General features: G+C 37.2%; 2 protein-coding genes across 2 annotated transcripts; both read right to left on the bottom strand.

The window, feature by feature from the left end:
- Positions 1-7,437: 7,437 nt before the first annotated feature.
- On the bottom strand, positions 7,438-8,278 carry LOC146695083 (uncharacterized). The gene is made up of 2 exons (XM_085478520.1): positions 8,172-8,278; positions 7,438-8,035 (listed from the first exon to the last, which is right to left on the bottom strand). Exons 1-2 carry the CDS (start codon positions 8,276-8,278, stop codon positions 7,438-7,440), a joined length of 705 nt encoding a protein of 234 aa, XP_085334646.1.
- Positions 8,279-18,321: 10,043 nt separating this feature from the next.
- On the bottom strand, positions 18,322-26,908 carry LOC146695082 (uncharacterized). The gene is made up of 5 exons (XM_085478519.1): positions 26,777-26,908; positions 20,468-20,625; positions 18,732-18,907; positions 18,548-18,608; positions 18,322-18,426 (listed from the first exon to the last, which is right to left on the bottom strand). The coding sequence occupies exons 1-5, from the start codon at positions 26,811-26,813 to the stop codon at positions 18,322-18,324; spliced, it is 537 nt and encodes a 178-aa protein (XP_085334645.1). The 5' UTR covers positions 26,814-26,908.
- Between the last annotated feature and the right edge of the window lie 465 nt (positions 26,909-27,373).

The following is a 27,373-nucleotide window of genomic DNA, read 5'->3' as shown; positions in this document are numbered from 1 at the left end:
GGCTACTTTTGTAGTAAGATGAATCTACAGAGTGTAACTGCACTGTAAAATGTAATTCTAGATGTTTGTTATTGTAACATATTATTCTATATCAGTTTGACAATAGATGACTGAAGTTGTTGTTATAACATAGAATTACAAAATAAAAACGTCCCAATTACACCAAAAAAAGCTAACTTAAAAACTCATGTCCAGCTAAATCAGCAACTTATGTGAACTTGACAATGTGGGGAAGTTGAGCACAGCAGGATTCCACGTGACTGCTATCGAGGTGCATCATGGGGAATTGGCGGTTAACGACATTCATTCATTCATTTCATTCATTTATTTGTTCATTTTCAGGCACAACAAATACCTATATTGAACATAAAATGCACAAAACACACATGCTCACATTACTTGGACGTTTTCTAATCGTCTTCATTGGAATCTGCTTTCAAGGTGAGTAACATTGGTTATAACTATAAGGAAAGAGAGCTACAAAAGTTGGAACATGTTTTGAATTTATGGCATGACGCGGGTTTTTCTCTTTTACCGAAATGTTTGCTTTAGCTAATGTAACTTTAGCCGACAAGGTCCAGCTTGTGCGTCATGACCAAACTTAACCTAATACTGACATAGGACCTTTTTTATGGGTTTAATGTGGCACTTACCAAATCACAAGTATTGTGCCGCTAGCTTTAAGGTTGTGCACTCAAACACTGTTGCAATATTAGCAAGCTAACTCAGCTAATTAATAAAGCTTATTTCATATTGTCTCTGTACTTGTAAATTTCTTTCAAGTTCACAGGCTGTTGTATTTTGGTGGAAGTTCATTTTGGAAATATTTCCAATAATCATTTTCTAAAGGAAGATCCCTCACAGACTCTCAAGACTGTGAAGGTTAGCATTGTTTCTTTTAGTAAATTTAATAATTACAGCACCAAAGTGGATTTTAAATGAAACAATCAAGTGGTGATTGAAGTGCAGACTTTCAGCTTTAACTCAAAGGGTTAACTCCCTCCTCCCTGTAGATGCCACATGATAACATGTGTACTTTTTCTACACCAAATGTATTATTACAAGATCTTTGACACTGGAGATGGTCTGGGTTTTAGAGAAATTAACTGGCGAGCTAGCATTGATATTATTAGTGTCTTGTGTTTATTCATGTCTTCACCAGGGTCTTTGACATTTCGCTGCTGTACTGTTCACTTCAGCTTTACGTTTGATTTCTCACATTGTATATTGTAATGGCAGAGATATTAGGATATTTAAGTGCCTGCAGTGGCTGCTACAGCTGTGGGGGGCAATACTTTGGTGAAGTGTCCTGGACCCTGGAAATAAAGTTACCTTGAACGTTACCTTGAAGAGACTGTGTAGACTTAACTTAAAATTTTAAGGCAGCCCTTTACATCATATTTTTAAGTTGAAACAACAACTTATATTTTACAGTGTGGAAAATGTTTGATTGTCAGACTATTTTATTTGTGAGTATTTAAGCAATCACTTAATTTTAATGATGACTCAACAGTCCATGTTTATTTATTTATTATTTCAGTTTTTCCTTTTACCCAACTGTTTATCTTGCTCAGGGTCATGTGGGTGCTGGATCGTATCCCAGCTGTCACTGGGCCAAAGGTAGGCAGGTCGGCAGTCTTTTGCTGGGCTAATTTTTATTTCTTTTCTTTTTTAATATATTTTATTCTATTGTTAATTTTAATTTTAATTTTGTTTTTTCATTGTGACATACTTACAACACACACAGCAGAAGAACAGTATGGTCACGGGAAAGAAGAAGCAGACCTCGATCCATATCAGGACTCCCCACATCTCCATCTGACTTTCTGTGTGGTGGAGTTGCTGTAGAAGAATTTTCTACTCTGAATTTTCTACTCTGAAAAAAAAAATATGTGAAACAGCAGGTGGTGAAAGTGATTCACTGGTTTGCTCTAAATGCTGGAAAAACACTGAGTTCCTCCAAATGACCCTCCTCAAACTCATATTTTTTTTTCCCGTTTGACTTAAAATACATGTGTGGGAAAAGTCACACACAGTTAGACGGAGAAACAGGAGAGAGACAACAAAACACCAAAAATACAAAAAAAGCTGTATTTCGCATATGACTATGAAAGGCAGAAGAAGAAGTAGTTCCTTCCAATTTAGATGATCCGAATGATATAGTTTATTTCCACTGGGTTCCTGTTAATGATAAACTAAATATTTATCCCAAATTATTAAAATATCGATATTTTAATATCAGAATCGATTCTAGAACATAAATAACTGGTACCGGAGGAAGCGATATTTCAATATTGATCCACACACCACTAGGAGAAACAGGGAAGAGACAAAAAACACCAAAAATGAGCCCTGGGTCCCTTGACCCAGGCCATGACAAAAGGATGCTAAATTATTTGGTTGAAATTCAATTGTCAACAAGCTCTGAATTCAAACAAACCATGAAAATCCAATTAAAATCTTATGCATCAGGCTAGTCCATTTCATCAGCAGCAACTCAAAATACTCAGTAATTATTAATGCTCCCACATGCTTGTATGCATGCCTGACAATAGGATGATGTCTTGTGTCCTGGGGGATCTCCTCCTACATCTAGGATGATGTGGGTACAAGGGCATCACTGAGCTCCTGGAAAGTGACCCAGAGGTTTTCCATTGGCTTTAGGTGAGTTTGGGGTCCAGTCAGTGGTATTAATTCCTTCATCTTCCAGGAGCTGCCTGCTCTCACCACATAAGACCGAGTATTGTGTTGCACCAGGAGGAACCCAGAACCCACTACACCAGTGCAAGGGCTGGGTTCCAAGGATATTATCCTGATATTAAATCACAGTCAGTGTGCCGTTGCCTAACCCATAGAGGACTGTGTGTCCCTTCATTGCAGTTTCAGCAAAACCATTTTTTGGGGTGGTTGTCTCATTGTTGCCCCTCTGATGCACATTTTGCTAATTTCATTAAGACCAAAGCAGCCGAAACTGATTAATAACACCCACGCCACTCAACTTACCAGATCAATGTTGTAGTTAGCTTCTCTGATGATATATTCCGATGAAGACTTTTTAAAAGTGTTCTTTAAATTTTTTAAACTCGTATATATAATATAGAATTCTTAGAAAGAGAAGGGAGGCATAATTTTAGAGGGAAGTGGAATTTAAAATTACAAAGAGTCAGAACAACATTGAAAAGGATGTCTATTTCAATAGCTGGAGTTAAATTCTGGAATGTGTTAAAAGAAGAAATAAAGGTCAGTAGTGATATAAACCAGTTTAAAATAAAACTCAAAAAAGAAATATTAAATAAGTATAAGAATGAAGAAAATGCAATTAACCCAAGACAGCAGTCAAACTCATGTTTATTTTCTTCTGCAAATTAGCAAATCTAAATATAGTTTTAGTTGAACATGTGAAAATATTTTTTTAAGATGTTATGTTCTAAGTTGAAGGCATTGTATACGTTTTTGTTGTTCAAATTTAGATGATGAGGATGTAAACCTGAGGGGGTAGGGCTAAATAAGTATATACTTCTGCCTACTCCCTTTCAAACAACTGTATGGAATGATTTTATGAAACGTTGGTGAATGTATATGTTTGAAATAAAAAAAGAAATGAACTCGACTGAACTGAATATATAGTAAAGAGATGCAAACTTTTACTTTGTGAGAAACTTCTCAGAGTTACTGACCCCCAATGTGTATTTGAAACTTTTTAAAACTGCAATTTCTTTAGTATTTTCTATGGTATTTTGGATCCCCGATAACTTCTTAGGTAGAGGAACTAGGTATATAAATTTCAGAGCTAAACAATATGTTTAAACTCTGTTAAAACCATCAGTTTTACATGAACTCTAAGTGCCACAGTCAGAAAATGTGTTTTTCATATTGGCTTTTTTTTTCTCTAACCGACTAAGCATCAAGTTTTAATAACAAAAGAAAATATCGAAAAACTTTAACATCTGTGATTTTTAACATATGATTTTTACTTAAATGTTGTTACCAAAGTGATTGTCCAGTTGTGTTTCTCCCATATTAAAGTTTTTTTTAAAATATTGTTACGTTTTAACTTTGAGCAACTGCTAAATTTGACATTATATTTACCCAAGAAGTTAAAACCAGTCTAATTTCATCTCCAAAGGTTGACTCTGTTCATCTGGACGTAGCATTTTCCGTGAAATGTTTTGTCACTCATCCAAGTGACTTTTTCAGTCTCAACTGAAGGCAGGTTTCCCCAAATCTTATAAACAGTCCATTTGCACAATGACTGAAACCAGCCCACCAAAGGAACGATGGGCTGAGAGGTCAGTTTCTTCATCATAATTATGCAAATTCTCATAACGATTGATTACAAAACACTGATCAATGGCCATGAGTACCATTCACAGTGAGTTGGGGAATGGCTGCAATCACAGCATTGTGAGATGGTGACAGATGTACCCTTAGGCCCCCTCCTTGATTCAGAGATTGTCTTTCCCTTTTCACGTAAATGGCCTCCTTGACTCCACGCTCAAACCAGCGTTCCTCCCTTTCCAGGATGTGAACATCCTCATCATTGAAAGAGTGTCCACTGTTTCTCCCACAGAAAGTGCTACATCCAGAAGAACAGAATAAACTTTTGGAGATTTACTTACCTGGATGATTGACCATGCATCAAGACAGTCTAATTTAAGGTCATTTTCATGAAGGCAAGTTTAATTTAGACTAGGAATGTGTACCCAATCAACTGGTAACTGATCATGTCAGCAGCTAAATACAGTACTTATTTTATATTCACCAGGATCAGACAACTAATTTAAGAAACATCAATCTAAAATAAATTGAATTATGTTCCTTATAAATAATAACAATAATTGTAAACATTGTCTTTAGTTACCTGAGGTCTGCCTTCAGTTGAAACTGTGGGTAAAATGTGTAATATGATGAGTTTGTCTTGAACGTGGAAGTTGTGGGAGCCTAATTTACACCCCACCCCCACAGACATGTGGTCACACTCAAAGTGCAGATGGTTTATTTTCAGCATAGAAACAACTTTTTTTTCCAAGATGTAGCCCACATTCAAGTTTCGTTGATACTAATCAGTTGATCTGTGCTGTTTTATAAACCTAACATAGTGGCTACATGAAACTAATAATACAAAATAAAAGAAAACTAAACCTTTTATCTATGATACTTTTTCATTTATTGCTTTTTTTTAAATCTAAATTGTTATCACTTATGTATTGATTTATTTCCCCCTAAAATATTAATTTTCTGTACACTTTTTCATGCAATCTGTGTTCACAAGCTTCCGCTTCCTGGGAGTCAATATAGAGGAGAACCTTTCCTGGAGTGTGAACACCTCCGAGCTGCTGAAAAAGGCCCAACAGAGACTGTACTTCCTGAGAATTCTCAGGAGGAATAACATCACACAGAGACTGCTGGTGTCCTTCTACAGAGCCACCATTGAGAGTGTTCTAACTTACTGCATATGCATCTGGTACACTAGCTGCACAGGGGCTCAGAGGAAAGCACTCCAAGGGATCATTAACACCGCCCAAAAGATCACTGGCTGCCCTCTCCCCACACTGGAAGTTCTACACAACGCCCACTGTTTTAAAAAGGCCCAAAACATCATAAAAGACACCTCACATCCTGGCCACTCCCTGTTCGAACTGTTGCCCTCAGGCAGACGGTACAGGGCAATCAGAGCAAGGACTAATAGACTCAAACACAGCTGTTATCCAACTGCAATAACACATCTGAATACTACAAAAAAATGTCCATCACGCCACTCTTGTGTTAATCTATGCACGGTCTGAAGCATGTGTGTGGGAATGTATGTGAATGTTTTACTGTTATATCTTATTAGTATTTTAAGTATTCTATCTATTTTATTATTGAATTTTATTGTTTTATTTATATTTTGATATTGCTAGGGATGATGCAATGATCGGGGACCATTCTTAATTTCGTTGTTCTCATGACAATGACAATAAAGTTTCTGATTCTGATTCACAAGTTTGCTTTGTACAAGTACTTTCAATGCTTGGCGACTGCTTTAGGTTGTTTATAAACCCAGTGATCAGCAGTTTGTGGTGTTGCCAGGCAGAAATAGAAATATTTCAACATGAACACGGTCCTGCATAGATGACTGACATATTGAGATACTTTTAAATGGTAGGCCTGTTTAAGATTCAAACTATCAACTGACAACATAAATGTATCTGTGAGGAGTTTACTGTGGCCATAGATGACAGCAACAACAAGTAATTTTCTCATAGACTTTAATTTTACATCTTTATAAAACCAGAGAACTGCCACCTGCTGGCCTTTTGATTAAATGTAGGACCCATAATGGATGAACAATTTGTAACTGCAAAAAATTAGACAAAGCTATTTTTTCCAAGCTAGATTGTATTTTATTTCACAAATACAGCTCTGAAGAAAAATACAGTGTCTCATATCACCAGTGCAGTAAACTAAACTAAATAAATATTACCTCAAACCACCCAGTTCTGTTGAATCACAAAAAAGTTTGTTCCCATCTATGTTTTGTACCACAAATAAATTTAGCCTTAGTAGTTGCTTTAGGTTTTTGTTCAGTAGATTCAATAGTTTCAGCATTCTCGCTCTGAAGTTTTGATGACATCTGTGAGTCACTGTAAGAAGAAATTAAATGCTCATTTAAATGCGCATAGAGGATCATAACTTCCATGGACAATTTTTATTTAGTTATTTATTTTTGATATCTCAAAGAAGAGGAGTTTAACAAATGAGGAAAATATCAGGTATTTCAGTTCAAACTTCAGAAAAATAATAATAATAATTTTTGAACATAAAAAACCTGCAACCAAGAAAGCATCTTACAACAATAATATTAATATTACACTACATTGTGTCTTAACTCAAAAGATCAGAGGGAAATAAATTGTTACTGTGAGGGAAAACAAAAGTTATCCAAGAAATTAAACAACAATATAATTAAGTATGATATTAAAAAAAAACAATGTAAGCTGGATATGATCATTAAATGTCTTATAAAAAGCAATAACATAATAATAACCTTCTGTGATTAATATTTGAATATAAGAAGCCTTCAGAAGAAATTTCATCAGTCTCTTTTCATCCTCCTTATAGGAGTTAAAGACAAAGCTAACACAGGAAACCCTTCACACCTACAGGAAGTTTAGGATCACCAGTTAAACTAACCCTAATGCATGTTTTGGACTGCAGGAATTAAAAGTACCTGACGAGGGCGCTCACAGACCTGAGGAGAACATGCAAACTCCAAACTGAAAGGCCCCAAACTGGATATGAACCCGGGTCCTTCTGGCTACCTCACCACCACGGGGCCTTTAGAAGAAATTATGAAACAATTTCTACTTTTAAACTGACATCATCCAACTACTCAACAAAACAATTCTTACAGCCTGAGGCTTCAGCTGAAGAAAGACTTTGGATGGTGTTTACTTATCTCACACTTTCTAATTCCTCTTCATCTTCCCTGTCATGTGACCCTGTTTCCTCGTTTCCTTCATCTCTGACTACATGATCTGACCTGTCTGTGCCAACATCAGTCACATCTCCTGTGTTGTTGCTCTCCATACTGCAGCAGCACAGATGTGCCAGCAGCCTGTCAATGGGCCCTTTACACATGAAGGCAAACAGAATGAAGTCCAACAATGAACTAAACAGAAAAAAGATCATAATGATAAAATCAGTAGCTGTCTCAGGGCGACGTGGACGCAAGCTGACAGGTAATAGAATGACTGCAGGAAGGTTTATGAGAAAGTAATTAAGCAGCAACAGAACCAAGGTTCCTACAATTCTTCGTTTTTCTTCAGTGGGCACTGAGGTGGCAGCAGGCAGAGCTTTAAGTGTCCCAGCGAGACAGAAGATGAACAGGGGGGCAGGGAGGGCGGCATAAATAATTAAACGTACAAATTCATATAAAAATACAGCAAGAGCAACACTAACAATACAAAAGGCCCAGACCAGAACACAGACCAGCACAGAACCCTCAGTTTGTCTGAAACAGTCCAACAGTGGGCAGGCGATGAAACAATACCTGCAACACAAAACAGAAAGATGATCATATTATCACACAGAATAGTTTGTTTTTGACCACAGTGATCCTTCAGAGTACATAATAATAATCAGAGAGATGCAAGTACACACACACACACACACACACGCACTGGTACCTTTCCAGAGCAATGCACAACCTGAAGTAAAGACTGGCCGTCACAGCAAAATTGTAAAAGAAAGATGCACTGTTGTCATACAGTGTCCTCCACCAAAGGAACGTCATGCTGCGATGGATTAGAACGGAGATGAGGAGGTTTGTGTAATAGATGACAGGGACCTGATATTTTCGCCCCTGCCAGAAATATTAATTGAAACCACATTAATGCAGTAATAAAGATTATATAGTCATAAGTGTAGATTAATGTGTATGAATAAATACATATATTTATTTTATGTCTTATAAAGCAAGATAAATATTTTACTTTTATGTTGGAAAACATGAAAATCAATTTCTCCTATAATATATATTTTTATATATTGTGTATTATTCATACACCTCAAAATAAACACAAATTTCAAACACTTACATCTGCACATTGAAGATCAAATTAATTTCACATGTATGTCCAAAAGAAATTAAATGAATATTTGAACACTGCACCTTCTTGCTTCACCTCAGTGAAACCAATGTACATGACATACACTTAATTTTTTTTTATTTAACGCCAATTAGTAAGTAAAATTTATTCTCCAGTAGCCTACTTATTTCTCCAGATGCAGAACAAACAGGAAGAATAACAGAAGCAGTTACAAAAAGTGAACAGCAGGTGTCACACTCTGTCAACCTGCTTACTTTGACTATAACAGCAACACAGATGAGTAACAAAATAAGAAACCAAAAAATGTTATGTCCCAAAAACACTATATATATATATATATATATATATATATAGATAGATAGATATAGATAGATATAGGTATATAGATATATATAGAACAGTCAACACTATAGATAGATAGATAGATAGATAGATAGATAGATAGATAGATAGATAGATAGATAGATAGTGTTGACTGTTTTGCTGTAGAATAACAATATAGCCCCCTATTAATCCCAGGAATTTAGAGAATATCTTGATGCATGCACAATTTAGCAAGTAAGTAAATACCCAAAAGTTGATTCTGTTCATCTGGACGTAGCGATTTCAGTGGGAGAAACATTTTGTCACTCATCCAAGTGACTTCTTCACTCTCAGCTGACTTTATAAACAGAACATTTGCATGTGTCTGTGAAGGTCCTCAGTCATCCAGGTCATCGTAGTCTAAGGAGCTTGGAAAGAAAAGCGTCTGGACTTCTTTAAGTTGCTTGAACCTCTCATCCTTAGAGAACATTTGCACAATAACTTAAACTAGCACCACTGAATGAACAATGGGCTTGGAGGTCAGTTCCTTGATCATTAATATGCAAATTCTCATGACCATTGATCAACAACCACTGATCAATGGCTTTGATGGTGCTAGTTTCAGTCATTATGCAAATGTACTGTTTATAAGATTGGGGAAACCTGGAGTCAGCTGAGACTGAAGAAGTCACCTGGATGAGTGACGAAATGTTTCTCCCACAAAACGCTACGTCCAGATGAACAGAATCAACTTTTGGGAACTTAGAGAATAATTTCTGAATAGTAGTGAAGCTGTCAGCACATGATTGGCTTTAAGGAGTTTCATTTATTCATGAATGTGTATGTCAAAAGCCCAACAGTTAACATGGGATGTGCTAATTTTATGACATGACTGTATCTGATTCAGTGAAGTTGACATTATTGCACTTTACTTTTGCTGCACCAATAAAATATAATATGGTAAGACTTTATTATTTTATTCTACTATTCCTACACTATCAATGGGCTACTTTTGTAGTAAGATGAATCTACAGAGCGTAACTGGAAAGTGTTTGATTGTCAGACTTTTGATTTTATTTGTAAAGATTAAAGTAACTACTTAACTTTAATTATGACTCAACACTCCATGTTTATTTTCTTTCTCCTTTGAGTCAACAGCTTATCTAATTCAGGGTCACATGGGTGCTGGATCGTATCTGACATCTGGCAGTCTATCGCTGGGCTAATTTTTAATTTTTTTCATTTTTATATGTTATTCTTTTCTTTTTGTTTTTAATTTTAATTTAGTGTTTTGTTTTTGTTTTTTGCTAAGTTTTTTTAATTGTTCACAAACTTATATAGACATAAAAAGATTGGACGTATTTACGTACCACACCACATGCACAGCAGAAGAACAGTATGGTCACTGGAAAGAAGAAGCAGACCTCGATCCATATCAGGACTCCCCACATCTCCAGCTGACTTTCTGTGTGGTGGAGTTGCTGTAGAAGAATTTTCTACTCTCTTTAAAAAAATAATAATAATAATAATAGTAACAATAATAATAGCAACTCAAAATACTGCCACATGCTTGTATGCATGCCTGACAACAGGATGATGGCTTGTGTCCTGGGGAATCTCATCCCACATCTAGGATGATGTGGGTACAAGGGCATCACTGAGGTGGAAAGTGACCCAGAGGTTTTCCATTGGCTTTAGGTGAGTTTGGGGTCCAGTCAGTGGAATTAATTCCTTCATCCTCCAGGAGCTGCCTGCTCTCACTACATAAGGATGAGTATTCTCTTGCACCAGGAAGAACCCAGAACCCTCTGCACCAGTGCAAGGGTCTGAGATTTTATCCTGATACTAAATCACAGTCAGGGTGCCGTTGCCTAACCCATAGAGGACTGTGTGTCCCTTCATTGCCTCTCCAGACCATCACTGACCCACCACCAAAACGGTCATGCTGAATTATGTTATGGGCAGCATTATGTTATCCATGGCTTCAGACATTTTGACACCTGTCATGTGTGCTCAAAGTAAACTTGCTTTCATCTGTGAAAAGCACAGGATAACAGTGGTGGCTCTGCCACAAACCCCACTTAGCAAATGCCACTTGGGCTCCATGGTGTCGGGCAGTGACCACAGGGCCCACTAGTGTATATTGGGCTCTCATGCTACCTTCATGAAGTTTGTTTTGATTGTTTTTTCAGAGACATTCACACCAGAAGAGTGATGGAGTTCATTTTGTAGGTCTCTGGCAGTGCTCACCCGGTTCTTTACTGAAACCGGTCATGCTGATAGGTTAAGGACCTTCTACAGCCCTGCCCAGCTTTCCTAGAGTAACTGTCTTTCTCCTGATACTGTCTTGGGAGACCCAGGAAACCCTCTAACTACTTTAGCATGGCACATCAATACACGTGCCATTGTAACTGTGTAACCTCTGTAGGGTCCAGATATTTCCTCATGAAACCAGTAGTGACACGGACCCAACCCAAATGCAAAACTGAAAAAAATACTGAAAAGATCCATCCATCCATCCATCCATCCATTTTCTTCCGCTTTATCCGGGGCCGGGTCGCGGGGGCAGCTGCCCAAGCAGAGAAGCCCAGACCTCCCTCTCCCCAGCCACCTCCTCCAGCTTATCCGGGGGAACACCAAGGCGTTCCCAGGCCAGCCAAGAGATATAATCTCTCCAGCGTGTCCTGGGTCTGCCCCGGGGCCTGCTCCCGGTGGGACTTGCCCAGAAAAACTCTCCCAGGAGGTGCTCAGGAGGCATCCTTGTCAGATGCCTGAACCACCTCAACTGGCTCCTTTCGATGTGGTGGAGCAGCGGTTCTACTCTGAGCCCCTCCCGAATGGCCAAACTTCTCACCCTATCTCTAAGGGAGAGGCCAGTCACCCTTTGGAGGAAGCCCATTTCTGCCGCTTGTATTCGAGATCTCGTACTTTCGGTCACTACCCACAGCTCGTGACAATAGGTGAGGGTAGGGACGTAGATTGACCGGTAAATTGAAAGCTTCGCTTTTACGCTCTCTCTTCACCACAACAGACCGGTACAGCATCTGCATCACTGCAGCCACTGCACCAATCCGCTGAAAAGATGAGGACGGATAAAATGCAGGTGACTTCAACATACAAAACCATTTTTGTTTTGGGGTTGTCTCCTTGTTGTCCCTCTAATGCACCTGTTGTTAATTTCATTAACATTGATTAATAACACCCCATGGCACTCACCTTACGCTGATTAAAAACATTTAAAAGTGTTCTTCTATTTTTTTAAGTAGTACATATAGTATAGCATTTAAATTAAACACATGCAAAATTTTACTTTGTGTGAAACTTCTCATAGTTTCAAGCCTCCAATGTACATTTGGAACTTTTTAAAACTGCAATTTCTTTCATGTTTTTTATGGTGTTTAAGATCCCTGATAAATTTGGGGCTAAAAAAATTAATTTAAGCTCTGTTAAAAAATTTAAAAAACAACCACTTTTCACTTTTTAAATTTCAGCAACTGTTATATTTGTCATTCTGTTTACCCAAGAAATTAAAACTAGCCTAATTTAAGGTAGCCTTCATAAAGGGAAGTTTAACTTTAGAAGTAATTCATTAGACTAGTAATGCATACCCAACAAACTAGTAACTGATAATGTCAGCAGCTAAACACATTGATCAAATCATCATTTAGTCAAAACAAAATTAAATAGTCCATTACCAGTGATCACATTTATATCCACTCACATTAAGAGCAACTCACTGCAGACAATCTCAGTGTACTTAATTGCACTATTTATAAAGTTTTTCTTCATAATTATGCATACATCTAAAATAAATTGAATTATGCTCCTCTTCACGTATAAATAATAACAATAATTGTAAACATTGTCTTTACTTACCTGAGGACTGCTTTCAGTTGTAAAATCTTTAATATGATGAGTTTGTCTTGAACATGCAAGTTGTGGTGGCCTAATTTACACCCCACCCCCACTGACATGTGGTCACACTCAAAGTGCAGATGGGGTTTTTCTTCAGCATAGAAACACTTTCTTACCCAAGATTACCACATTCAAGTTTCGTATACACTAATCAGTTGATCTGTGCTGTTTTCTATACCCAACATAGTGGCTACATGAAACTAATAATACAAAGTAAAGGAAAAGTAAAGCTTTTATCTATGATACTTTTTGATTTTTTGCTTTTAAAAAAATCTAAATTGTTAACAGTTATTTATTGATATCTGTCATTGTTAAACTACCCAAAATATAAAATTTCAGTCGTCTTATTCATATAATCTGTGTTCCCATGTATTCTTCTTACAAATACTTTTAATGCTCAGTGACTGTCTATGTTGTTTGTAAATCCAGTGATCAGCAGTCTTTATGATGTCATAATTTGCGGTGATGCTAGGTAGAAATAGAAATATTTCTACCTGCATAGATGACAGATGATTGAGATACCATATTGAGATAAGGTAGATCTGCATAAGGTTCAAACTATCAACTAACAACATAAATGTGTTGGTGACGAGTTTACTGTGATCATAGATAACAGCAACAACAAGTACTTTTCTCATAGACTTTTATTACTTATATATTATTTACAGGAAAGTCTTCTTTTACATCTTTAAAAACATTGAAGATACAAAAACTTTATGTATTTCAACATTGTACAAAACTCGTATCCACATCACAAGTATTCTTGCTGCCTCTTCAGTCCAGTTATTAACAATAAAGGAGAGATAATGACATGAAGTTGTTGTCCTGCTGCAGTATCTGAACCTGTGGTAAAGCAGCTTCGTTATTAAAATCACTGTAATCAGCTACATTTGCAGGATTGTCTTGGCTACGTATAAATATCATATACATAATAAATAGTACAATATTATTTCTAAAACTCAGTAGATCAGAGGAAATGGAAATGTTATTGTGAACGAACACAAATATACTATATATTTATAATCTGATTATAATTATATATATCGGATTATAATCTATATAAATATATATATAATCTATATTTTACCCTTAAATGATCCCATAAGAAAAAAAAAATCACATAAATTCAAGTTACAGAGAACTGAATATATTATTTGGACATGCTGTAGAAACAAACTCACTTCCGTCACTTGCCTCTCTGGGGAGAGGTAAGTGTCTTGTTGTTTTTCCTCGGGCTGGGGATCCTCTTGATAATGTATTGCTTTCTGTATATAGTGTTGGTTGTGTTCTCTCCCTCTTCTTCCGTCTCCCTGCCTATGTTTATGTTTGTTCCCGGATGTTTTGGGTCACTGGAAGGATTGCAACACCTGAAGTGTTTCTGCACTGGAGGCTGCCACACCTGCTGCCCATCACTAGCTGCAGCTGATGGCCTCGTTAGGAGCACACTATTTAAGAGTGTGGCTGATCTCCAGTTGGTGTGGGATTATACCAGAGTGAAACTTGTTAGTACTACCATAGACTAACATGCATGAAAGGCCTCGCTTCAGTGAATGGCCATATGTTACGCCCCCTCCCTTAAACCCGGGGTGGCCACCGGTCAGAGCAGCGCAAGGGAGCGGGCGTAACATAAGTGGGAACTTGTCCGAGATTATTCTCGTGGTGTGTGGCGGTTATGGCGCAGTTCAGGTTAGAGGATTTTAATGTGCAGCCTTCAGTGGAGGATCTAGGGAGGTGTTGAAAGGATGATCTCTGTGCTGTTGCCGCCCCATTACGGTATTGTGGTGGCCAGGTCGCTGAAAAAAGAAGATATGAAAGCTCTTGTGGTTGGGGGGTTGGTCACTCTCCAACCCATCTAGCAATGCCCTTAATGCGTTTGAACGTATTGCCCTGGCCCTGCACTGGCCCAAAGAGGTTTGGCCTTTGCCGCTGCAGTGTAAACTGGTCAGTAAGGTGCAGGTGTGTGCAGCTCTCACCCTTGAGGACAGTTTGGTGTATGATAAGGTATGGAGTGCCATTCTCAGAGGCTTACAGACAGTGTTTTGGGTCCCTCCGAAAGCCCCCCACGCAAACCTTTCTTGAGTTTGCAAGGGAAAAGGGTATATTGTTTGATAGTTGGAGTCAGGCGAGTGGTGTTGTAGACTTTAAGTCGCTGTGCGAGTTAATATTGCTGGAGGAGTTTAAGAACTGTTTTCCTGAGCAGACAGTGATGTACCTGAACATGCAGAAGGTGGCCACGTTACAAGAGGCAGCTGTCCTGGCTGAGGAGTTTGCCCTAACGCATAAGGCAGTGCAACAAATAGAATAGTGCTATTGTAAATTGTGTGAGAACATGATTGTGACTGTCCTGAGTGAAGTATTGCAAACTGTGGAAAGAGTGATTTTGAATGTTCTGAGTGAAGTATTTTGCAAGTGTCAGAGGCATAAAGTGAGACATGAGTAAGAAAAGGAATAGGAAGTGAAGCAGGGGTAACAGCCAGACAGACTGACAAGGGTGCAGACAGTAAACTGGATAGCAGAGGGTGATACTGCAGGTCACCAGCTGCCCCTAGGGGACACAAAATAAATAAAGTAGAATGAAAAAATATGAAATAATACTAAAACCCCTTTTAGTATTATTACATTTTTTTTGGCGGGCCAGACCTTAAAAGACCCTAAAACAGAAAAAGTCCAGTTTCCTGTTTTTGAAAAAAAAAAGACAAACCAAACACTCTTTATAGATAAACAATAATAAAGGTATAAATAAAGAATAAGAATAAATAAGTAACAATTAATAAAACTGAATGCATTCTGAGAATTATGAAAGATAATTCTTGAAAAATGCCCTAAACGTTAAAGGGAGCAGTTGCACATTAAACAGTTTGGTGGATGGAGAATCACAAGCTGGGACGTTCACCTGCAATATCACTGTGTCTGAGTGGACTCAGAAAGACTGTCTGAGTTTGAAATTTGCCACAGATGGAGTAAAGTTTCAACAGAAGAGACTGAAAAACAAGACAAGGCTGAAGAAAAATTGCCCAAAGGATCACTGAGAATGCACATCCCATGTGGAAAAGAAATAGAACAAACTTCATATAGTGAATCATATAAGGCTTATATGATTTACTCATGAAAGCGGCCACTTTCTCATTACTTTCATATATTGTTTTAGGAAGTATCCAAAACATACAAGTTTCATTTATGTAATTTTTCAAGGGATCTTGTATCTGTTTTCACTCTTGTATGCTTTTCATACATGTTTCACACAAGACAGATGCAAACTTTATAAGATTTAAATATATCTTTTTCATATGGGATGTCACAGCCATGAACTGCTGCGGGATGTGGGAGAGAAAGACAGCAGCAGACAGAAGGAGGAAGAAGATAACAAGGAGGGAGAAGAGAACATGGAGGAACAATGAAGACTGTTTTTAGTGTGGGGACACGTGAAAATCAGGTTAAGGAAAACCAGGAAAAAACTGAGGCCGACTGACTTGGTGTGGAGGTTGAGAAAGGGTCAGAATATTGCAACATGTTTGATCTGGCTAATGTATTTTTCAGTAAAAAAAAGTGTAATCCTGGCAGTTAGCTTTGGGTTGCTTTCTCTTTCCAGGCAAAAAATTATACTCATCCATGGCCTAAACCAGTCCCTAAGATTTTTTACAGTGCACTTAAAGAAAACTTGTCAGGTTTAATCCCTATGGAGAGATCAACATTTTTGGATACGCAAATTTAATAATCTGTCCTTTTTAGCAGGCCTGCAAGATTAAAACTAAAGTGCTATAAAATATCCTACCTAGAGCAGTTGCAAGGTTAACCCCCTTCATTAGGCTTTGGAGAAAAATGTACCTATCTGGGACCTACAAAAGTTGATTCTGTTCATCTGGACGTAGCGTTTTCAGTGGGAGAAACGTTTTGTCACTTATCCAAGTGACTTCTTCAGTCTCAGCTGACTACAGGTTTCCCCAATCTTCATTCTCATGACCATTGATAAATGGTCAGGAGAATTTTGATATTACATGGTTATTACTTTGGTAGTTGCATAGTAATAACTTAGAAATTACCGGATTATTACCCTGTTGTTTCCCCCTTGTTATCCTACTATTCACCTTTATTACCAAGCTGTAATAGAAACTGCTACCATGTATAATTTCAATATCCAATAAGCAATCTGTTTAAGGTCTTTCTATACATATTTCTGCATGTTCATTTCGTAGTACAAGTAAATTATTATATATATCTTAGAGGTTGCTTTAGGTGGCTGATAACCCCAGAGATGAGCAATCTTTAGAATAATTAAATTTATATCCATAATCACATATTGTGTATGCTACCGTTGTATATAGTGTATTATCTTCTTTCTTTTTTATTTGTCTGTATTTTTCTTCTGCTATCTGTACACACAAATTTCCCCAACGTGTGATCAATGAAGTCGTATCTTATCTTATCTTAGAGACTTGATGAGACTGCAAACTTATCAGTAAAGTTGTTATTAATATTAGTAATATTATTGCAAGATATATAATACAATAATGATGGTAAGTTTAACAAAAAGTGAAAAATCCAGTTGACTATAAACCCAGATAATTATACAGAAAACCTTTAAAATATTAAAGAAAACAATGCACTGCAGAGCAGCAAAAAGAGCAACAACAATTCTTTGTACCTTTATTAAATCCTTAAGCATTTAATAATAATGTTTCCCTTGAAATGTATGTAATTCATCTGTACAAAACCTCTATCCACATGACCAGCTGGTGTGTTTGTTCAGTCCAGTTATTTACAATAATATTCGAATATAGTGGTGGTGTAGAAACTTCATTACTAAATTAACTGTAATCAGCCAGCAAGCACAACCTCAGTACTAAAATGGTTATTGTATCGCAATATACAATTTTATACAAAACATACATATATATATGTGTGTGTGTGTGTGTGTTGTGTGTGTGTGTGTGTGTGTGTGTGTGTGTGTGTGTGTGTGTGTGTGTGTGTGTGTATACATATATATAGTTATATTCTTCCTTTGATCTGTTGAGCTAAGATACAATATTATGCTATCCTTATTATATATATATATATATATATATATATATATATATATATATATATATATTAAATACAACATTAATTGGAAATCTAAAACCAGAGCCACTTCAGCTGAGAGTAGTACTGCTCAGATTCTTGGTATTTATCTGTTGTTTGATGGCAACATTAAATAATATTTGTAAAGGATGCTGTTTGATTATTTTCTCTGTTCTATCTACATTTGACTCACTTTGACTGCATCAGCTGTCCTTTCCGTGTTACCATCAGTCACAGTGATAATCAGCTGCTACATCTGATACAGTGATGTTCATACTACAGCAGCACAGACAGACTAGCAGTTTGTCTATGCATCCTTTTTGCATGAAAAGGAACAAAATCAAGTCCACAAAAGGACAAAGCAGAAACAAGATTGAAACTGGAATGAAAAGACAGAATAAATTTATATCTGCTAAAAAATCTAAAATTGGAAAAATCAGTGTGGGAAGAATCATGACAAAGTAGTTAAAGAACAACAGAACCAAAGTTCCCAGACTTCTTTGTTTGTCTTCAGTGGGCACTGAGGTGGCAGCAGGCAGGGCTGTGAAAGTCCAGGCTAAGCAGAAGATGGACATAGGGGCAGGAAGGAGGGCATAAATAATTAAACGTACAAATTCTTTTAAGATTATGGCAAGAGGAACACTGACAATACAAAAAGCCCAGACCAGGACACAGACCATCACAGAACTCCTAGTTTGTCTGAGGCAGTCCAACAGTGGGTAGGCAAAGAAGAAACATCTGTAACACAGGATGCGAACATATTATGATTATCACAGTACAGAATGGTATGTTTCTGACAATAATGATGCTTTCCAGTAGAAAACAACATTCATAGACATCCAAGTACACAGATGGAAGTACCTTTCCAAAGCGATGCACATCTTGAAGTAAAGACTGGCCATAGCACATGAGACGTGAATCATAACACAGATGCTTCGTTCCACTCTCGCCACCCAAGCAATCATTATACACATCTGGATTAGATTGGAGATGAGGAGGTTTGTGTAAGAGATGATGGGGACCTTAACTCTTTGCACCTGTAGGAAATACATGTTAAAATTAAATTTCCACTTTATTTCCTCTCCTTCACACACATATGTTATATCTTTCTTTTTACTTTCTTTTTTTAACTTTCTTTTTATTGTTTTTATTTAAACATTGTACAGTGGGGGTAAAGGATAACAACAAACAGAAGATAAAAAGAAAGAAAAAAATGATAAAATAAAAAGTAGGTAAATAAATAAATAAACCAGGTGAAAAAAAGAACGTGTTGGGTCACCATTTTTCTAGAATTTGATTATTTCTCATTATCAGTGTGATGGTCTTTATCCTGTCGAGTTTGTACTCAGTCCATTTCTCCCACTTTCAATGGTATTGATCTTCCTGAGTCCTTATTCTCTAAGTCAATTGTTCCATGATTTGTATTTCATCTATAATTTTGATCTATTCATCCTGCGATGGTGGGTCTATCTTGTACATTTTCTTGTGATTGCCAATTTACAGGCTGCAAGCATAATTTTCAATATGTCTCTATCTTTGTTGAACACATTTCCTGTAATGACACCAAGACATAATAATGTACAAGACTGAGATACAGCATAACCCAGAATTTTAACCTATAACTAAATGAACATCTTCCTCAAATTTCTGGATTTTGGGAGAGAACCAAAATACATGGGAATGATTCACAATTACATCTCCACAGCTTTTCCAACACGGTTGTGGTAATGAAGTGTGTTTGTTCCTAATTCTGGGTGTCATAAAAAATCTAAATACATTTTTCCAGCAATGTAATCTTCAGGCACGTAATGATGATGTTGTTGACTGCTGTGTTTTCCAGATTTGTGACCATTCCTCATCAAATATGTTCAGTCCCAAGTCTCTCTGCCACTTCAGTTTTACATATGTTGTTGTTTAATCTCCTGGAAGTTCATAGAATTCCTATCTTTAATTAGTGTACATATCGCTGTTAATCCATTAGGAATCCACTGTTTAAATCTTTGGTCCATAGAACAAGGGAAAAAACCCTTATTATAAGCGATCCATTGAAGCAGTCCGAGCTCTTTTTCCAGTTTGTATTTTTGTACCAGATTAAACCATATTTTTAGCGTAAACCGAGTGACTAAATTCAGCTGTTTAATTACTCTCATTGCTTCTTCTCTGTGAATTTCTCTTCCTTGTACTGATTTTTCTAAATTCTTTCATTTGGCTGTAGCTAATTTTTTGGAAAAATGGTTTACAGATTTTCTGGAGGAGGACAGACATTTGTTTAGAACTCTTAAAGATGTTGAAGAAGCAAGCTCCTTTAAGCAAATACTTTGGTGTCCCTCCACTTTCAAAGAAATGTCAGGAGTCCGAATCGCAAAACAAGCGCGTATTCTCGGAAAAGTGGTTGCAGGAGGTGAGCTGGCTTCAAACAAATGATGTGGTGCAGAATATGTGTGAGGATGGAGCTAATGATTTCATTTTCATGATGATGAATTCAAATAATTAGAAACGCTACCAGTGTTTTTCTTTCTTTCTTCTAAATCTTAAAATCATTCAAATACTCACAGACTCATAAAAAAATATATAAATATTAATTATTATTTACTTACTGCATAAAACACACAGTAGGTGATCAGTATGGTCAAAGGAAGGCAGACACACATGTTGATCCACATCATCACTTCAAGGACATAACGCTCTTCTTGATCATTTTCTGTGATGGGGTTGTTGTATATGAATCTAAGAGGACCTCTTCCTCTGTAAAACACTTTATGGCATAGCAAGTAAAGGAAAACACAGCAGAGTATTAGTGTAATTATTTAGACATGAAATTATTAATGACATTAGTTAAGAAGAAGCAACTTCTGCTTAGCTGAAAGTAAAAACATGAAAGAGCCTCAACTTGTGCCGACAGGGACACGTCTGTAAAATAAAGCTGAGATGAAGAAAAACCGGCTTAAAACCAGTTTGATAGCACTTGATTGAAACTTAACTGATTTTGGTCAGATTTTGTTAGATGTACAGAACTGTCTATAAAAATTTTATTTGCACAAATTAAAATTTAAACATGTTGTTATGTTATTAAATCTATGATTGTGAATAAAATTTATTCAGAAATTCCTCAAAAAATGTTCCAACACACCAAAAACAGTAAAAACCCCCCAAAAATCCAACTTTGCAGGTTTTTTTTAAAAAAATTTTGTAAACTCCTTAAAGGCTTAACTTTGAACATTCATTGGAGTCTAATATGTATGTGTACTGAATGAACTGGATGCATTCTATGGGTAACTCTTTTGTTATTTTGTGTTCACCAGGATCACCTGTTGTATTTACTGCTATTTTATATAAAGATGTGAACACAAATGACTGATCTGTCATCAGGTCTCCATCAAATAATATAAAATAAACTTAAGACATTACCAGCACACACATTTACATTAGCTACACTGAAACAGAAGTGCACGACAAGAACAAAGGAAAAGAAGTTAGTACCACAACTTCAGTAGTTATTCAGCTGTTCTAGTTATGAGTCAGTTTCTTCATAACTATCCTCGTTTTCATGTAGAGAAAATATGAATAAGTGTAAACTTTGGCCTTACTTGTCTCAGGGCTGCTTCCAGCTGAACCAGTGGGTAAAATCTGTAATGTGATGAGTTTGTCTTAAACAAGGAAGCTGTGGTGACCTACTTTACAAACCTCGTACTCACAGCAGCCCATGAACATGAAGCCAGCAGCAGTCAGCCAAACTAATAAACACAAATCATGATTTTGTTGTGAACATTCTCCAGTACTGCTGTTGCTAAAAGTAACACAGCCATTAGGAACCGAAAATAACATAAAGGAAAAATAACCTTTGTTACATAAAAGGTTTTTATCTCTGATGTTGATTATTTGGCATGATTTCAGAGGATTTTGAGTCATCCTTCATTTCTTGATATTTTTATTGGCAAATAGAAAAAGCTGGAGTGATTTCTTACAAACATATAGAAAACATACATTAGCTACATACAAAAACAGCAAGCACAGGAAAGCAGTGAGTTTATTTACAGTGGACGTAGCTGTTTAACTAAAACTGTCTTCAGGTAGTGGGTCTGTTGGTGAATGCAAGTCTCTGGGGTTTAATCCACACAGACACAAAAATTTGCTCACTAATCTCTCTCACACATGAACACCACAGCAGGGAAGCATCCAGGCTTTTGCACAGTGAGATTAACAATTTTCTGAGATATAACAGACTGACCAGACAGAGAGGTGCACTAACACTGGCAGTGCACCACTCAGGCAAAGAATGAAGGTTTGCTTCCAGCTTAAGTAGGCTGCCAGCAGACTGGGTGATGACCACCAGGTGAGCTTGATTATCCCAGGTGTGCCAGGAGGTGGGCGGATATCCAGGAAGACCCCACCACTGAAAGGTGGTTATCCAGAGACACACACCATGAGCGAATGAGAGGAAGAGAAAGAGCCCAAGGATGGAGCGAGACAGAGAGTACTGGCAGAAACGCAGAGGAGTACTGGAGATCCATGAGAGTACATAAGGCAAAAACAGAGTCTGCACAATTCTAATAATTTTGAAAGGCTCTATTTAATGTCATCACCTTTATTCAGAATATTTCTGTACCAAAAATTTTCAATTTGGACTCATCACTCCATCTGACCACTGATTTTCAGTCTAGTTCTTGTGTAATTTGGAATAGCCCAGCCGTTTATCCCTGTTTGCCTTCTTTAAGAAAGGCTTCTTCACAGTCATTCTCCCACTGAGACTTCTCACGCAAAACTCGAAACTGTTACACAAACCTGTCGCGGAAAAGATAGAAACAACTCCTTACAGGCGTTTGCTCTCTCAGGCTCAGCAGGAACAAATAAACAAAGAGTAGAAAAAACAACAGTTTAGCTTTAAGGCTGTTTTTAGTGGAAAAGAACTACGGCAAGTCTGCTGGTACAAAAAACACAGCCAAATTATCATACCTGCCTTAAAGGGGCAGCACAATGCTATGTACAATGCAGTTCATAGGGCAAACAGAGTTTCTAATGAGCTGGAAAGGCAACATTTGGTGTCACCACCTTTATTCTTAGGACTGTTGGAACTCTTTTGGGCAAAATCTTTTGCTGTTTCTTTAAGTAATCTTCAGAAGTTTTACTCCAGAGATCTTGGATTACATATCAAAGCCCTTTCTTGGTTGCTGTGTTTTTTTCCTATTTCTTTGTCACACTGCTTCAATAATATTGAGGTCTGGAGTCTGCAGAGGTCCGTCCATGACTGATACTGTTCCCCTGTGTGATTTTCTGTTCATACTTTCATCTCATTGGCAGTGTGTTTGGGATCATTGTCATGCAAAAAAACAAACAAACAAACCCACTGATGACAGTTCAATCCCCCAAATTTTAATTCAGATTCAGAGCTGTTGCCACTGATATTCATAACAGTTCTTGTTTAACTGCAGAAGCCTAGCCTGTATCCTTAATAAAGAACGGCTTCTTCACATCCATCCTCCCACTGAGACCATTTCTGATGAGGGATCAGTGAACAGGAGATGGATTGAGACAGATGCATGTGTAAAAGCTCTGTGTCAGGCCTTTGGTGTATTTTTCCTGTTTCTTAAGGACATGACAGATCTTTTTCATGACAAGGAGCTACTCCATCCTTCTTATACAGTTAATTATCATAATCTTCAGTGGTGTGAAGGTCCAGCTGATGGCTTATTCAAGAAGTCACAACCACAGACTTGTGTAGAAAATCAAAACAAGCATATAAGCAGGTATTCTAGTATCATTAGATAAATCTTCTATACAATAAGAATTAGGTTACTCATTAAGTCTGCTGCAATACCGACACATGGAGTCTATTTATTTGATTTTTAGTGAACACAAACTAAAACTATTTGGTTATATGAAAGCAAATGTGATTTCGTGAAATAGTCAATGATTGTTATTTAATTTTTTATATTTATTGCAGAAACTATCCATCTTTGTACAGTATAGGTGATAATTAGTGACAGCACATTTTCTTACCTTTCACTTGTGCTTACAGCACCAGACCAGACGGCTGATTCAGACAAGTACAGAATCTGCTAACAAAACTTGAAATACTGGTAGTTTCATAGATGTAATTATTAGCACTAAAACATTTTTATCTTCCACATCTCATATTTCCTTGTATACTGAACAGAGTTTGCTGCCAGGGTTGGAGGAAGAAAACATGGGACAGAGTGTCCTTTTTTCTCTCCGTTACATAGAAATACTCACTAGAACAGCAGTTGTGAATTGAATCGATCCACAAATGGAAATAATCTGAAACAAATGGAGCATATACAGATTTAGCCTAACTTTTTGAAGTCATGTTTTTAACTTCATGAGCTCCTTACAAACCTATTCTTCCTGTTTACACCACATTAAAACCCACAGACACAGCAGTAGCTGAAGTGGCAGCAAATGCCTGATTGATGACATAGTTTTTTTTAAAGATTGTTATCTTCAGTAGGAAAGTGTGGCCTCTGAGATGTGAAACAGAAATAGGATATGAAAGCCTAAAAATTACACCAGTTTTCTCACGTCTAAGCAGACGACTGCTTCTCACCAGCAGTAGAAAAAAGTGATACAAAGCAGAAATCAAATTATGCAAAACATTAAAAAAACAGGTACTCTAGTTCCTATTGTTAAAATATATGAGACGTTTCATACACATTTCATACACAATCATTTTGTATTTTGGCTCAGAAAATTATGAAGAACTGTGATATTTCCTTGAAGTGATGCTGTGACTTTTTGTCAATAGTTAAAGAATTACACATTTTACAAAGAGCAGTATTAATGATTTATAGAACGTAATTTCCAAACACATTACTGACCTTAGTTTTTAGACCTAAATATTTCTTCACATGGGCACTTAACCTCTTAGGACCTGCTGTCCACATATGTGGACATCACATTTTGGGATGTCTAGACCAAAATACAAAATTTTACTCTACAAGGGCCTGATAACCACTTATAAGGACAATATACTGCAAATGTTCTATTGAATTTTAAAACAAATGTCCTCATATGTTGATCTTATTTTTGTCAGAGATAAAATCAGGTAAAAAAAAAACAAAATCTGTAAATTCTTTGTTTTTATATTCATCAGGTCCCAAACAGCTCAAATAGCAAAGAGAATTTAAAAATGCTGCCATGAAAGAGTTTGGGTCTTAGGAGGTTAAACTGAAGGAAGAAACCCGATGATGAGAGGTGAGTGCTTCAGTTGTCACGGTCCTGGGTCTTATGACCCAGTGTTTTGAGTATGAGTTCATTTTGATGTTTATAGTTTATGTTAAGCCCTTCAGGTTTTCTAAGTTCATTTGTTACCATGTCTAGGTGATTTTAGTTCTTATTAATTCCCCCTCATGTTTCCAACCCATGTTAAGTCTCCCCTGCTCTTCATGTGTTTCATGTCTGTGTCTTACGTTGTCAAGTTCTGGTTGTCATGTCTGCGTTTCATTATGCTTCCTGTTTTATTTTGGAAGGAGTCGTGTGTTCTTGGTTCTTTGTATTTAGCTTCACTGCTCCTGTCATTAGGTTCATGTTAGTCAGCTGTTTCCTCATGTGTCTCCACTTCCCCTGATCACCTCATGTGTGTATTTAAGTCCTTTGTTTTCTGCATGCCATTGTCGGGTCGTCTGTTTACCTCACCTCAGTCATAGGTCTAGTTGTCGTCTGTTATTTCCACGTTAGTCATAGTTATAGTTTTTGGTCGCAGTACCGTTTAGTATTTTGTTTCTTAGTGTCTTGTCAGTTTACTTTGGTTTCCTGGTTTACTTCTGCCGTCATCTAATAAAGGATCACTTTTTCTGTTCAAACTTCAACTCCTCGTCCTCATCTGCTTTTGGGTCCTGTTTTCTTTACACACCGGCGCACCCCGCCGTGACATCAGTTTGTCACAAAGTGGAATGAATGTGATTGGTTAGACAGGTGTTCTTGCTCTGTGTTCTGTTTGTTGCGTTTCCATCAGCGTCAGAGACTCAGCAGCAGATTAGAATCAAATATCATAACATTTATACATTTAATAAATACATGCATGTTCTTGCGACAATGCAACTGTCAATGGAAAATTGTATTTAGTAGTCAGTATAATCTTTTAGTGATATAAGTTTGCATATGATAGAATACTGCATGTAGTTATTTGTATTAGGAAATATTCAGCCATGTATACTTAGAGGCATATAATCAATTGTGTGTGATCTCTAACAGGCTGCAGGCTTGGTGTGCACTCCAGGAATGCACCCCCACGTCCTGGGAGCATGAGAGTTCGTACCTTGTTTTATTGTTTTATTGTTTTAACGTAGCTACGTCTGTTCTAGTCTAAGTGTTTTAACTGCTGGACTTCCTCACAGTGTTATCTAGGGTGAACCATCTAGGGTGAGGGGGAGATTACCCTCTTCCTGACCAAGGATGTACCTTTTGTGCTTTCATGTTATATGACCCTTTGATCAGCAACACACACACACACGTACACCTCCACATTCCAATGTAAAGAACAAACGCTCACTGAAGTATAAATAAAGACCGGGGCAGTTTCTTAGCGCGAGTCTCAGTCTGGAGGCTGCCCTTGCTAGCAAGAAGTTCTGTGTGTTTCTCCTCTCTGAGTCTTTACTGAAGAAGTGTTTTAGAACATTTTCCTTAACAGCGACGCACTGTTTGTTCTTCATTCAGTGATTTTAGTACAGCAGGCTTCACATGGTGCACATATAAAACATATTTCTCCTGAACAGAGCCGCTTGCTGTGAAAACGTGGAGCTTCCAGCTGATTTTAAACCTGAACGATCAAACCTGCTCCGACAGTTTGAGTTTTTCTTCTCTCAGCTGTCCTGCTGGAAAACTATCAGCACAGCTGATGAACGACCGTTTTTTAGTTTCAGAGATATGAGGGATATTTCCCAAAATCTGACCTGCATCGATCCTCCACTCAGTGTCCGTTGTTACCATGGTTACTGCACACGCTGTGTGAATTAAACAGCTGACACTGCGGTAACTCCCGGCGAGTGTTTACGTTTTCATTACAAAAGAATTATCTGACTTGACTTAAGTCAACTTGGATAACTTAAGTTAGGGAGTATCAGAACTAACGTCAACGTGAGCTGTTTCCTCGGAAATCTCGACTCGTGTTGACGTTCGAACGACAAACTGGTAAGAACTGCACATCACTACACTGAAATATACAGGCTATTACTGAAATACACACGCTATGTTATAAACTCTAGTGGTACTATTAACATGTTTAGTTATAAAGGACACCTTCTTGCCTTTAGTCTTATTCATGAGCATTATTAATTGTCTTCTAACACCCAGAAGTCAGCACAATGTGTTTCATAGTTTCTAACAAGCATTTTACATCTCAACGTAACATGATCGAAACACCGACATCTGCTTATTGAACAAAAACAAAAGAACACAAATCAGATGTGAATTTGATTTTTTTTTCTAATTTTAATTAACTCCAAAAATTCTAATAGACAGCTGAGCTCAGAATAGAATAATCATCTCTG

The sequence above is a fragment of the Copadichromis virginalis genome, linkage group LG13 (genome assembly GCF_057382275.1).
Source record: "Copadichromis virginalis isolate Kocher_CV1m ecotype Utaka linkage group LG13, C_Virginalis_male_GT1.1, whole genome shotgun sequence".
Classification (NCBI taxonomy): Eukaryota; Metazoa; Chordata; class Actinopteri; order Cichliformes; family Cichlidae; genus Copadichromis; species Copadichromis virginalis.
This window is presented reverse-complemented; position numbering and strand designations above follow the sequence as displayed.

What these genes read in the sequence shown, in the direction of transcription:
- LOC146695083 (XM_085478520.1), bottom strand. Translation starts at nt 8,278, where the DNA reads ATGACGTTCCTTTGGTGGAGGACACTGTATGACAACAGTGCATCTTTC. An exon ending in TTGTGCATTGCTCTGGAAAG is followed by an intron (nt 8,036 to 8,171) that starts GTACCAGTGCGT and finishes TTTGTGTTGCAG; the next exon opens with GTATTGTTTCATCGCCTGCC.
- LOC146695082 (XM_085478519.1), bottom strand. Translation starts at nt 26,813, where the DNA reads ATGGTAACAACGGACACTGAGTGGAGGATCGATGCAG. An exon ending in TGAGTGGAGGATCGATGCAG is followed by an intron (nt 20,626 to 26,776) that starts GTCAGATTTTGG and finishes TATGCCATAAAG; the next exon opens with TGTTTTACAGAGGAAGAGGT. An exon ending in AAACTAGGAGTTCTGTGATG is followed by an intron (nt 18,427 to 18,547) that starts GTCTGTGTCCTG and finishes TCTTCTGCTTAG; the next exon opens with CCTGGACTTTCACAGCCCTG.